This window comes from Kluyveromyces marxianus, chromosome 7 (assembly GCF_001417885.1).
Source record: "Kluyveromyces marxianus DMKU3-1042 DNA, complete genome, chromosome 7".
In the NCBI taxonomy this organism is placed as follows: Eukaryota; Fungi; Ascomycota; class Saccharomycetes; order Saccharomycetales; family Saccharomycetaceae; genus Kluyveromyces; species Kluyveromyces marxianus.
The window spans coordinates 226,539-240,179 of record NC_036031.1 but is presented as its reverse complement, the minus strand read 5'-3'; the positions used below and the strand labels follow the sequence as shown (position 1 = coordinate 240,179).

At 40.1% G+C, this 13,641-nt stretch overlaps 8 protein-coding genes across 8 annotated transcripts; 4 read left to right on the top strand and 4 right to left on the bottom strand.

The window, feature by feature from the left end:
* Positions 1 to 77: 77 nt before the first annotated feature.
* Positions 78 to 395, bottom strand: TMH11 (Tmh11p; the record flags this gene model as incomplete). The annotated part of the gene is made up of 1 exon (XM_022821366.1): positions 78 to 395. One exon carries the CDS (start codon positions 393 to 395, stop codon positions 78 to 80), a length of 318 nt encoding a protein of 105 aa, XP_022677734.1.
* Positions 396 to 1,394: 999 nt separating this feature from the next.
* Positions 1,395 to 1,667, top strand: STE18 (Ste18p; the record flags this gene model as incomplete). The annotated part of the gene is made up of 1 exon (XM_022821365.1): positions 1,395 to 1,667. The coding sequence occupies one exon, from the start codon at positions 1,395 to 1,397 to the stop codon at positions 1,665 to 1,667; it is 273 nt and encodes a 90-aa protein (XP_022677733.1).
* A 72-nt stretch (positions 1,668 to 1,739) lies between these two features.
* ERV2 (flavin-linked sulfhydryl oxidase) lies at positions 1,740 to 2,342 on the bottom strand (the record flags this gene model as incomplete). The annotated part of the gene is made up of 1 exon (XM_022821364.1): positions 1,740 to 2,342. One exon carries the CDS (start codon positions 2,340 to 2,342, stop codon positions 1,740 to 1,742), a length of 603 nt encoding a protein of 200 aa, XP_022677732.1.
* A 460-nt stretch (positions 2,343 to 2,802) lies between these two features.
* Positions 2,803 to 3,999, top strand: TIP41 (Tip41p; the record flags this gene model as incomplete). The annotated part of the gene is made up of 1 exon (XM_022821361.1): positions 2,803 to 3,999. One exon carries the CDS (start codon positions 2,803 to 2,805, stop codon positions 3,997 to 3,999), a length of 1,197 nt encoding a protein of 398 aa, XP_022677731.1.
* Positions 4,000 to 4,067: 68 nt separating this feature from the next.
* Positions 4,068 to 4,925, bottom strand: EMC2 (Emc2p; the record flags this gene model as incomplete). The annotated part of the gene is made up of 1 exon (XM_022821360.1): positions 4,068 to 4,925. The coding sequence occupies one exon, from the start codon at positions 4,923 to 4,925 to the stop codon at positions 4,068 to 4,070; it is 858 nt and encodes a 285-aa protein (XP_022677730.1).
* Positions 4,926 to 5,567: 642 nt separating this feature from the next.
* On the top strand, positions 5,568 to 6,773 carry TIF5 (translation initiation factor eIF5; the record flags this gene model as incomplete). The annotated part of the gene is made up of 1 exon (XM_022821359.1): positions 5,568 to 6,773. The coding sequence occupies one exon, from the start codon at positions 5,568 to 5,570 to the stop codon at positions 6,771 to 6,773; it is 1,206 nt and encodes a 401-aa protein (XP_022677729.1).
* Positions 6,774 to 7,282: 509 nt separating this feature from the next.
* BIR1 (survivin) lies at positions 7,283 to 9,526 on the top strand (the record flags this gene model as incomplete). Its single annotated transcript, XM_022821358.1, has 1 exon — positions 7,283 to 9,526. The coding sequence occupies one exon, from the start codon at positions 7,283 to 7,285 to the stop codon at positions 9,524 to 9,526; it is 2,244 nt and encodes a 747-aa protein (XP_022677728.1).
* Positions 9,527 to 9,718: 192 nt separating this feature from the next.
* GRR1 (SCF ubiquitin ligase complex subunit GRR1) lies at positions 9,719 to 13,492 on the bottom strand (the record flags this gene model as incomplete). Its single annotated transcript, XM_022821357.1, has 1 exon — positions 9,719 to 13,492. The coding sequence occupies one exon, from the start codon at positions 13,490 to 13,492 to the stop codon at positions 9,719 to 9,721; it is 3,774 nt and encodes a 1,257-aa protein (XP_022677727.1).
* Between the last annotated feature and the right edge of the window lie 149 nt (positions 13,493 to 13,641).

The window sequence follows — 13,641 nt, the reverse complement described above, 5'->3', positions numbered from 1 at the left end:
GTTAGTCGTGAATATTCATTAATATGTAAGTGCTATATATAAAACTCTGTCACTACCTATTCCTTCCTATTGCTTGCTCATGGGTAAAACTCCTTGTATTTCTTGTAGTAGTAGAATGAGCCCAAACCACCTAGCAATGTCAAGACCAATGGAACTGGCTTGGTAAATCTGCTTGGGATACCTCTGGCAATACCGGTAGCCAACATCACACCGGATGCTCCTAGAGCCAATTCCAAACCGTAGTCAGCGTTCTGCTTTAACAAATAGCCGGCGTACCCGTAGATACCACCAAAGGTTAGACCAGCGATCAATGAAGGAACACTTCCCTTACGAACGTACCCCATGGTACCACCAATGGTGGCCAAAGCTGCTAATGTATAACTTGGATGCTCCATAATGCTTTTTGTTGTTGTTCTGCTTAGTGTTGAGATTTCAGGACAAGATTATCGCTTGTTGAATTCACGAACTATCCGGGGGCTTTCCACTATTGCACATTTAATGTAGTTGATAGTATCGCAGATGCTGCTAGAGTTTTTTTGTTTAGTAATGTAATGGCCCTGCCCTGCTGAAGGAAAAACAAGGAAAAAAAACAACAATAATAATAATAGCAGAAACATCAGGTCACATGATTTAAAATAGGTGCCTGGGTGAGGAAAGCACAGGATTGTGGTATTTTGGGCACTGGCAACTACCTTGAGAGAGAGGGCCCGGGGGTAGCACCACGAAAAATGGGCCCCAGCAAGGATTATAAAATGCTGAACCAAAGATATACGTGAAATACCCTGTTATGTACTTAAAACCAACACCAACACCGACATCAACACCAAATGTCTAGTCTATGAGAGGAGTATGATGACTTTCCGCCCACCAGCTACGGTAAAACAAGACACCAGCACAACTTTCGCCATGGCGATAGTTTCCGGCCTGAGGAATGAATAGATGGTTCAGCATTTCAACGATGGAAAAACAACACCCAAACACCTTGAAAAGTCAGGTACCAAGTTTAACACAATGGCTCCCTTAAAAAACCGCATTACGACACTTTTGAGGTTTCAGGTTAAGACTCTGACCACAGCCAACTGAAACCCGAGATACTTAGTTTTGAAGACGATATATAACCTTGAAATACTGCTCGATAACGGTTGGATGTCCTTTCACACAGAAATCTAGTTTCGAAAGGTTACTTGGTTCAGAGCTGACAGCTCGCATATATGTGAAGTGTATTTATGTATTTTTATATATATACATATTTGAGTTTGAACTTAGATCAGTAGTTGCCCAAACCTCCTGACTTAGTAGCAACTGATTTAGAAGGAGTGTCGCGAATATTTCTCTTCGCCTCCCCTGTATGCTTGCACACGGACAACCCAAACTTACAAGATACCACTTAATAGATGGGCGAGCTCCCATATAAAATCCAGCTTTTGAAGCTAAGGCGGATCGAAGAATTGAACAACAAGTTGAGAAATGAATTGGCAAGAGAACGTATCACTGCGTCAAATGCGTGCCTTTCAATCATAGATTATGCTTCTACTCAGAAAGATTACCTCATACCTGATGTATGGGGATATCCTGATATAGGAGAGATCCCTTACACGAACTCTAAAAGAAACATCCAAAACAGATCACAGAATAACGACGCTAACAATTGCTGTACTATCATGTAGAGAACAAATCCGGTTGCTATTATTATATAAATACATATATACATAAACTTTAATTTTCAAATATTTGTTTCTTCAGCCCAACTGTTTGTCCTCTTTCTCAAATGTAACTTTATTCATGTTTAAAGCTGGGTCGATGTTACCGTTGGCATCGCTGCACCCGCAATCGTAATCCTCCAAGATTGTGTTGCAGTCGTAAATTGGTTTCTTGAGATATTCATTTACCATATTATGAATGTGACACCCCCATAACGCCACTGTAGTTCTACTGGATACTTGAGGTGGGTGTTTCTTCAACATTTTTACAAAATGGTAGGAACACTCCCCACATGGATACAACTCTGCATAGAGATACAAAAACTCACGGAGCTTAGTTTTCTCCTGCTCTGTTGGCTCGTCAGGGAAACGTGCTAGGAGCGTATGGAAATACTTCCAAGAAGCCCTCCCTAATGCTGCTTTAGCCTCTTGGTCTGGCATTTTTGGCATGATTGTACGATCCTCTGTATTCTCTGACTTGCTACCAACTTTAGCAAAATCCCCAATTAAACCACTTGGAGCCCCGTCAATCGGTAGCTGACTATTCGAAAATGTAAACCACAATAAACCCATGACAAACAATGAAACGAACATCAACACTCGTTGTCTATGAACTCCTAACTTCACCTTGATCGACGACATCTCTATACTAACTAACTTCGCTGCTTTAATCCAACCAAATACTATGGTACTATTCTAAAATAGAGAGTGAAAAGGTTACTCACACACTGCTATTAGAAATTTGCACCACTCCTTACGTCGATAGCCCTCACAGAAGATAGCTAAGAACTCAGTTATTGTTCTTTATATTTTGATCAGATAACCCTTTTATGTCATCTCATCTCATACTTTTCATTTTTGTTGAAATAGTTGACAATTGTACTATATTAATTATTAAAGAAATATAACAGTTACCACCTTTTAAGTAAATAAAGAGAAAATATTAAGGAAAGCAAGCAGCAAGGATACAACGTACAACTGCAATCGTACGTGATAAAGCCCATACATACAAACTTCTAACAGTTGTTAATATTTGATCCACGGAATAAAAGAATTCCGGAATTAACTACAGCAGACGGTGGCTTCGCATTAAAAAAGGAAAATGAGTGACAATGGTCAAGGTCAGGACCAAGGCCAAAACGAGAACCAGAATCCGGATGTCAAACAGAGTAATGCAGAAAGTAGAAGACCATTCGGGAGCGGAATCCCTATAATCCAGGTTAATCAAGCCCGCGAGATGTTTCAAAGTACAGTGAGAGCACGTCGTCCAGGAAGTTCACAACCAAGGGATACTGTTACCATGAGAGAAAGTTCCGTGATCAGTACACGTAGTTTGGCGAGCCCAATGGCTACACAGCGGCCCAATACAATGATGAGTCCAAGGCCTAAAATGAAGCCAAAAACAACACAAAATCACCCCCACAAGTCGAATAATCCGAATAACCCGAACTGCGACCATTGCGGAGTGGTTATTGTTCCTTCGCCAGTTGCGTCTCTACCAGCTAAGGATGATCCTTCAGTAACTATCGGAGATTGGACTATTACCACGACGAAAAGACCAATTTTATCTAGCGATGAGATCGATGAATGGACGGAGAAACTTCACTTCCCGATACCTGAGATGATATTTGGTAATTCTGGGGTGGAAATAATCAACAATAGCACGAATTGGTGGATTAAATTTAGTCCCTTCCATGCATTGAGCGAAGTGAAGTTGGGGGACTCTGGTCTTCGAGTCTCTTATTCAGAAAAGTGGCTTAATTCAAAACTGAAATCGAGCCAAATTTCCAATACGGAGGAAGGCTTACAATTTGGTAAGCATTGGGACTGGTCATACACAACGCTATACAAAGGTACCACGAATGAAGATTCTGATTACGAATTTGTGAGAGATGATGATTATCAGTTACCTATAGATAAGTTGTCCCGCAGGGATCCTATTTTATTCTATGACGATTTTATACTTTTCGAAGATGAACTAGCAGACAATGGAATCAGTATACTTTCGATCAAGCTCCGAGTAATGGCCGAACGACTCTTATTGTTATGCCGATTCTTCTTGAGAGTTGACGAGGTTCTCTTCAAGATTGTGGACACGAGACTCTATATTGAATTTGCGGAAGAACTTGTAGTGAGGGAGTGGAAATACATGGAAGATGATTATAAGACAGTATTGAATAAATGTAAGATGAACTCCAGTGATCCAAAACGATCGCTAAGGGATAGTAATTGGGTCGGATCAGTGCTACCGTTGAAGGAACGTGTCTGCGAGGTCTTAAGAAAAAAAGAGACGGTATAAGTATCGCACTGAACAGTTATACAGCCCTATATAAACACGAACACACACACATATATACTAATAGAAACTTAAGCAGAAGAGTCCAGTAAGTATTTGGATATGTTTACGATGTCAGCATTGTCTGTATTTTTTTGCAGTTCAACCAACTTACGCGTTGCCAATTCGTGCAAGTCTTTCTTCATCAGTTTTTCTGACGTGGTCAAGACTAAACCCCATCCCTTGACATAGGCTTCTGCCAACTCAACAGACCTTAAAGCATTCGATAAACTGGACTGAAGCGATGCCTCGGAACTTGGATCTTTCGTGTACTTGAGGTAATGCAAGTAGGCCAATTGGCCAAATGCTTCGTAGTTGAACGGTATGGAAACAATAACTTCTTCCATGCAGTATATAGCCTGGTCGTAGTTGCCCGACTCCTCGTACTCTTTAGAAAGCAAAGACCAAAGCTCTGCATCCAATGGGAATTTTTCAACCAGGTCCAAAAGCTCCTGAACCCACTTCTCCTTAGTCATCGAAGGTCTCTCAATGGCCAGAAGCTTCTTCTTCATTTGGACGTAGTCCTCAGAATCAGTCGCTATCTCCAATTGTCCCTTGATTAGTTTATTTATATATTCCTTTGCCGCATCGTCCGATTCTGTGACTTGGATTAAAGTCGCACGCATGAGATGAATCCGGGGCGAGTCTTCCCCAAACTGGTCCTTCACCGTCTGGTATATCGATTGCGCTTCCTCATCTGAGCCACGAACAATGCACAGGTAAAACAGCAGTTCAGTCACACTCATGTAGTTCACCTCATTTAACCCATTAAGACCAGAAGCAAGGAGAAATTTCGCCTCTTTGTATGCATATTCGATCTCGGCCGGGGGAAGCACTGTCCATGCTGCTGTCTTGTGAATTGTCAATAGTTTCTCTCTGAACAAGTCCATATTTGATTGATTATACTGAGTTTATCAAACAGATCCTGCTTGCTTAACGTCTGAAATCGCTAAAAAAACCTAGCTATATAGAAACCTTTGAGACCCCTGAATGCTATTACAACAACTAGCCCAGAATATGCCCCTTGTCATACTGTCAATTGTTAAAGGTTTAGGTTTAGATTTACAGATACCGTTGGGCAATGGAGAATGGCTGTCTCAATGCATTAGACAGAACCCAGAAGCCATGTTGGGCTAGGAAATCAAAAAAATAAAATTGAAATCACGTGCATTTCTGGATCACATGACTCACGTCAATATCATCTCCAACGAAGAAAATTTTTTGTAACTTTTTTTTTTTTTTTTTTTCTTTCTTCACAGTCGTACGCTGTGACATGAAAAATCCCCCCAAACGAGGCAAACTCAGAGCATCTCTCTGTCTCTCTCTCTCTCTCTTTGTCAATGCCAATTCATTACCAAGCAAGCAGCACGGTTTTGATTGCCCGAAAAAAGGAGGAACCATTAGCTGGCTTGATTCAAGGAAAGGATCATTGCCGTGATTGTAGGATTTATATTCTTTTGATTAAGTTTAATCTGGAATCTAAATCAGAATAATCAGAAAGAAGATTGCTAAAGCATTAACAAGCAGCCAAGATGTCTATTAATATTTGCAGGGACAACAATGATCCGTTCTACCGTTATAAGATGCCTCCTATCCAGGCTAAGATCGAAGGTAGAGGTAATGGTATCAAGACAGTGGTTATGAACACTATGGATGTTGCCCGTGCATTGAACAGACCAGCTCCATACATTATCAAGTACTTTGGTTTTGAATTAGGTGCTCAAACCGCTATCAATGTGGAAAACGACCGTTACATCGTTAACGGTGCTCACCAACCAGCCAAGTTGCAGGATGTGTTGGACGGTTTCATCAACAAGTTTGTTCTTTGTGGATCATGTAAGAATCCAGAAACCGAGATTGTGATCACCAAGGACAACGACTTGGTTAGAGACTGTAAGGCTTGTGGTAAGAGAACCCCAATGGACTTGAGACACAAGTTGTCTTCTTTCATCTTGAAGAACCCACCAGACAGTATGAACGGTTCCAAGAAGAAGAAGAAGGCTGCCACCGCGTCTGCTAACGTCAGAGGTGGTGGTTTGTCCATTAGTGATATTGCACAAGGTAAGTCCCAAGCAGAAGCCGGTGGGGAAGATGGCGAAGAAAACGATTCCGACGACGACGAATTGGCCAGACAAATCAATGCTGCTGCTTCAAACCTAGCCACTATTGAGGTCAAGGACGAGGACTGGGCCGTTGATATGTCTGAAGAAGCCATTAGAGCCCGTGCCAAGGAATTACACGGTGAAGCAGCCAAGGAAACCACCGAATTCACCAAACTAGAAGAATTCGGTGAATGGGTACTACAATCCGAAGAGCTACCAACCGATGTGGAACTATACAAGAAGATTGCCGAATTGGAACTTCTGGACGACCCTAAGGTCGCCGCCGTTTTGGCTCAAGTCTTATTCGATGAAGATATTGTATCGGACATATCTGAGCACACCGCTTTCTTACAAAAACTATTGAAGGACGAGGACTTCGAAAAGAACTTCTTGGGTGGTATCGAAAGATTCTTGGGTCTAGATCACCCTGATTTGATCCCATTATTGCCAAAGATCTTGGTCCAACTATACAACAACGATATCATCTCTGAAGAAGAAATCATGAACTTCGGTACTAAGTGTTCAAAGAAGTTTGTTCCTAAGGATGTCTCCAAGAAGGTCCGTAGAGCCGCTAAGCCTTTCATCACCTGGTTGAAGACCGCTGATGAAGACGATGACGACGAAGACTCTGAATAATCATCTAATTAATGACATGCATCATAAATTACATTATAAATTCGATGTTCGAAGAAAACAAGATATCAACAACAAAAACAACCTTCATATCTAACGTATTAGTGTCGCTCTTCAACCTCACTTCTGTACATTATAATTAAATAATATACTTAGAAATAATGATTTCCTTGCGTATATCAAACCCATTACATTACTCATCTTTTTTTTTTTTTTGGATTATCCATCTACCATCTACCTGTTGTTCTACCTTTTTTTTGTTTGTTTACAGTTCGGTTTTCAACACTGAAAAATATCTAGAAATAAGATCAAATAAAGGCTAAGAACAAAAAACAGAGAACAATAGCTTTCTAACCTGGTATGCATCAACCTGTTAAATAGGCTGAATTTGTGTGAAAGCCTGGGTATTCTAGCTAGAAGCTGCACTACTAGGTGCTAATTGGTACTGGTGGTCTACAAACATCAAGTCTGAATCCGTGGAAACGGATAATTCGTAATTTGATGTTTATAATATGAATGAATTGACTATGTCTTCGGCAATGGACCTGTCCTTCTTGTCCGAGGAATCCCACGAAAGCAAGCCTAATGATCAGAATAATATCGAATCTGTGAAAAGAAAGCGTGGCAGACCTAGGACTAAACCTATTTTACCAGTTGAATTAGATGCAGAGGGGAATCCAATTAAGAAGAAGAGAGGACGACCAAAAAAAATACTTACAGAACCAAACCAGGAAAGCTCGAATCTGTTTCTGCAGAGCAAAAGCGGATCTCCATTAGAGGAGAACGTACCTGTAGTGAAAAAACGTCGTGGAAGGCCGAGGAAATCGCTGATCAATCCTACTACAATAGCTTTTGTGACGGAAACATCAAAGAATGAAACACATTCTATTTCAGGGGACCATCAGGATAAGGACCATCTACGTATTGGAGACAGAAGTGATACAAATAAACGCAATCCTGTTTTATTACAGCCAAAGAAGCGGGATATAAACGGCGATATAAAAAAGACGGAAAAACCACAAGAGGGAAAAGAAGGTATACAAAATGGATCACAACGGAGTGAACCTACAGACAAACCCGAGTTGGAAAGGCATGATCCCTCAATTGAAGAAGCACCAGCTCTAAATGAAAACCCGGAACCTGCAAAACCTTCTAGTGTAACATCTGAATTATCAATTCAAAAGAACCAAGAGCTGGATAACAAAGGAAAAGTGCCGGAAAGCAGGTTACAGACAGCAGAACCATCGAAGCCCGAGAAACCACACAAAAAAAGAGGTAGACCAAGAAAAAATCCGGCTGAAAATATGGCACCAAAGATCAAAAGACCTCGTGGTCGTCCTCCCAAGCCAAAATCACAAGAAGAACAATTTCAAAATCAAAAACACAAACAACGGAGAGATAGTAAAGAGCGAAAAGGAACACAAGACACTGACGAACGGAAGCAGGCGAATATCAAAGAATATTCCACAAATTTAACAGACATTCTACGTGACAATTCCCAGCAAAAAGGGATATCTTCAACTTCGCCAAAGAAAAAAATAAAACTCGCGAAGACAATAACACAGCAAACTTTTAATGATTCTAAAGAGTCTCATGTAGAAGATACAAATGCGGGCAAAGCAATAGAGAAGAATAAAGATGTATTTTTAAATTTTAAAAAGAACCAGGAAAAGGCAACAAAACCAAATAATATATTGGACGACAGTTATGATGTATTCAGCTTTGATAATAATGGTACAAGTAACTTCATTATTCCAGAGGAAGCTTTGCCAGTTCCTAATAATGCTAAGAATAAAAATCCCAAAACAACTCCAATGAAACCTTTACAGGAGCAGTTAGAGCATATTGATACCACTAACATTGAATTCAGTGACGATGATGATTATAATGTTGAGGATGACGATAGTAAAAAGATTTCGGAAAGCGAAAAGAGTTCAGATGAAAGTTATAATTCAGAGAATGATGCTTATTCAGATATTTCCTCCACCGTTCCAAGCCCGTCTTCCCCTAATGATGATAGCCTTAGGCATCTCCCAAGTTCAGTAAGTCAAAAACAATCGTCAATTCCAGAGTCTCAAGCGGCCATTGAGCACGAAGACCAAATGCCTCAAGGTCTAGATTCTCGACCATTATCAATTCACAACAGCGAAAAGACACCGAGAAAATTGTCAGAGGAATGGTCACTCTCGATAAGTTTTCAAGATGTCAATGGACAAGGTACTCCTGATGCATCACCTTCTCGACCCAAAGAAATAATCTCTGCCTTCCCTTCCTCTCCAAATATAAGTCCAAAAGTAAAAAACACTATAAATTCAGATCCAGAACCGGAAAAGGTCAACGAGAAAGCTGTTACTGAACATAGGACAATGCGAAATACCCCAATAAAAACATTACCAAGTTGGTCTCCACTTGACAACGATAGGTTGCGCACTCTAACTGAAGACACCATCACTCTCAACAAATATTTCACTGACCTCCTTATTTACATGAATAAGAATAGCGCGACCCTTGCGTCTGATGCCACAGGTGAACTCTCTTTTTTTATCAACCAGATGCCAAAGCACGAAACATCTCTAAACTTTTGTGACTGGGTTGATCGAAAGGGAATGGAAGTATACAGACAATTAGAGAAGGGAATAGATGAAAAGATTGAAGAAATTAAATTACAGTTTCAAAAGGCAAAAGAGCTAATCAATCAAATAGATGACGACACTATTTTATTGGAATTTGCTGAGAGGTTCAATATTGATATCTGAATGTTAGAACTATCCAGGAACGCTCTTTCTTTCCCTAAATATAGACATTTAAGTTATATATCCACTGTTTAAAAAATAATATTGAACGATTGTATCATTACTATTATAATATCGGTATATAATTCTTCTTATTTTTTTTGGTTTCGTTTTATTTTAAGGTTTCATTTATGCTAAATCTTTATATATGGAAGGTTATTCATCTATGATCTGATCATCAGTTTCTTCGATTCCGTTTTGATCATTTCCTGGAGGTAAAAAGAGTCTAAGATCCATTTGATTTTCGTTACCATTGTTCTCAGCAGGGCCGCCACCAGGTGGTAGCAGCATATTCACTCCCATATCGATATCACCTTCTTGATCCGCCCCGCCATTGGCTGCTTCTCTATCCCAAGTTTCCCTTGCTCGTTGCAACACTAGCTCTCTTTGACGGGTAAGAACAGTTAAACTTTCTTTCACATATATTCTCAAAACTAGTGCTGTGATTTTGAAACTTCTCATCAAGTCTTTGAAACAAGGTGACCACCATTTTTTCCATAGTACAAAACCTAGCAGGTCTTGTTGATCTTCGGAAGCTTTGATTCGTTGGTAAATCTCTGAAATATACCTGTTCAAATCAACAAATGTGATATATATCGAAGACATCTCTGCAATTAAGGTACCACAATATTGAAACTGAATTCGACACAAACTTGCCACATTCACCTCAAAATCCAAAACACGATTCAAGATTTTGCGGAATTTCCGAATAACATCTGCAAGCTCATTGTTAATATTAGGAGATGCTGGTGGTGCCACTGTAACATACCTATCAGCAAATCTTGGATCAAGTGGATTATCGTAAAATGATTGATCAAAGCCATCTATGGAAGAAAGATCTGCTGAGTTAATTGTTTCCGTATCCTCGGAAGTCAATAGCATCGATGAAAATATGTGATCAAGATGCGCAAACTCTATCTGGTTGAAAGGCTCGTTTGCAAAGTTAAATACAGCAGAAGCTGCAAACAATGCAGCAGAGTCAAGATCGGCATTATGTGATAATCTATCAAGATCCTCATCCTCAATAGTATTGGATTGAATCGCATTCTTCTTCTTTAAGAATCTAATAAAGATTTCATCATACTTCGTACTTGGTCCATCTGTTGGCTCGTGAATACCCATCAAATGATGACGTAGCTTGTGGACTCCTTTACCAGAAAAGACGCAAAAGATTTGTCTTTGGTTGGCAGTGAACTCGCTTGGAGGTGCACGGCAAAATTGAGTAATATCTGGACGTAAAAATGATGGCACTGCCGTCAATGAGAGATGAGAGAGCTTTGGACAAGCCATTAATAGCTCGTAGATTGGATATATTGTCAAACTTGTACAGTATGAAAGATGAACTCTTTCCAACGTATCATTTCTTCCGCGAATGCTTATCATTGTTAGAAGTCCCTCATCTGTGATTTGTGAACATTTTACCATTCCGATCCTTTTAAGTTTTGGTAGTTCAGCGAGTTCATATAATGTCTTGTTTGTTAAGTTGGTGCAACATGCAAAATCTATATATTGGATTTTGGGACAGTTGCTTACCAAGACTCTAACACCTTCATCCGAGATGTTGAAGCAATGACCGAAATGCATGGTTTGGATATTTTTGCCCAAACGGGCCAATGACTTCAATGATGCATCTGTGATTCTGCTACATTTACCCAAAAATAAATTCCTCAATTTGGGTGCTAAGGTCACAAGTTTATCAATTGTTTTATCCGTAATGTTTTCGCATCCAGAAAAGTCAACCAATCTAAGGGCTGGAAGGCTAGAAATCTCTTGAGAAACAATTTGCATGAACTCATCTGTGATGTTGGTATTATGCGTTACTCTAATCTCTCGTAATTGAGGTAAGGAAGTGAAAAGAGTTACCAATCCTTGATTATCTATATTTGGAGTAGACGTTAAATCAACCTCAACTAGAAATGGACAACATTTTACCATTTGCATCACAAGAGAATTCTCAATAGATTGGTTAAAAGTAATTTTGACACGTTTTAACATCGGTGCATTTGTTATAAAATGCGAAATGGAGACTGGGGATACATCATTAGAGTGAGGAACGTATAAGCCTTGTATCCTCCTACAGTCCGATGCTAGAACTTCAAATAAGTCGTCCCCAATATGATGAATGCCAGTGATATCTACACTTTGTAAATATTGACATCCTTTCAATACCTGTGCCACTGATTTCGTAGTGATGTATTTACAGAAAACCAAGGTTAGCCTTTCAAGGTTGGGACATCCAATAAAGTATTCAAGCTTACGGTCCGTCATATAGTCACCAACAAAAGAGAAATTCAACCTCTTGATTAGACTTCTATAGTCAAACAGAGTTTCGTCCTTTGATTTGCTCATTGTCACTAAAAACGAGTTCAATTGTTGTTGTTTATTGATATGGGGCCGATAGTAGATCAACTTGGCAATTACTTCTGCCCATGCTTTTGAAACTGCCATCAATGGCACGATATTGCTCTTTTGGCTCTTTGCCTCTAGCACCATGGCCAATATTTCATGTGGAAGATCAGATAAGGGGAAGGTATTTTTAGAAGATTTCATTTTAGTATATAATGCATTATTGTCCTTTAGGGCTATCGATGCCACCTGCGGTAATTGGGTACGAACTTGATTAGACATGAAGTTCCATTCTTCTTCTGAGACGTGCATATCGTATAGTGCTAAATCGAGTCCTCTCTTGGTCCAAGGAGAGTATTTCAGGAAAAGGTCATGATAGTAGTATATGGGGTTTGGAACATTTGGATTCGTAGTTTTCCTCTTATAATAGTCTTGAATAGACCTAGCCATTCTCTTGATGATACTAGAGTATTTCTCTTGGTAGGAATGAAGCGAGTAAAGTTCCATTTCCACTGCTCGTAGTATAATTCTTTGCTGTTTCATGATTGTCGCCTTTAAATGGTCAATATCTTCAGCTGGGAGGTTTGAATGCGATGAAAACTCAGGGTTGTTTAAGTCACGCAATCTCTGAATTCCTAACTGCAAAGACTCTTTCAAATAACTCTTTCGTAACTCTATTATCCCCAAGGCAAACTTGAATCTGTACCTTGATAGTTCCACGATTTCTCTTAAAGCTGCTGCATCTTCGGGGGTTAGCTGAACTTGTTTCAGCAAATAGTCCAACAACGCTTCTTTCTCTGCCCAACTGCTGTTATTATTATTATTGTTATTGGTATCATCAGGAGTTTTCTTCTGCATCTTGTTGATAAACTCCTGTAAACTTTCTCTGACCCTCATATCAATATGATGACTCTCAAAATACCGTTGTAACATTTTGGCATCTCCCTCGATCGGGGGCAACTTCCAGCCTTCCTTTTCCACTTTTTCGAATAGCATCTTCAAATCATTTTCCATCTGTGCCAGACTCCCCATTGCCGATCTCCGCTCTCTAGCTAGCATATGCTGTTGCTGCTGATTGGCACCACCCATGCTTCCTTGGAACGCATTCGTGAACCAGCTCGCAGGTAGGCCTGGAACGAATCGTGAATTACCACCCCTGGCAATCACCAGATCGTCTTCCTCATTCTCACTACCATTTTTTGGCCCTGTTGATGCAACAGCTGCTGCAGCTCGAGAAAAACTTGGCTGGTCATCGCTATATACCATTGCGCCATCACTACCCAGAAGGATATTACCGCCATTATTATTCTGATTACCATGTCTGCCATTCTCAACGGTATTGTTGCCCAAAGCCACTTCTGAATGATTCGATCTGAAAATATCGGAAAGGGTATTATCGTTCCCATCTATCCCGGTTATCACACGACGTGCCATACGCTCGTCCAAATCACCAACAGCCACATCACTATTACTCCTATTAGCGGCTTGCTCTCGTCTTGCCTGTGCTCTCAAGTTCCAAGCCGCCCCAGGGCTCACCTGAAACCGCCACTCAGAGTTACCTCCAGAAGGCTGCTGTGACTCCATTTCCACTTGCCAATCTTATATCCTCACAAACACAACACAAACAATATTTTCCGGAAATATGATATTAGAGCCACTCTACCCAATTAAAACTGTATTCTTATGGGCACACACACACGAACAATCTTCTACACTCTTGTTCTTTCATATTT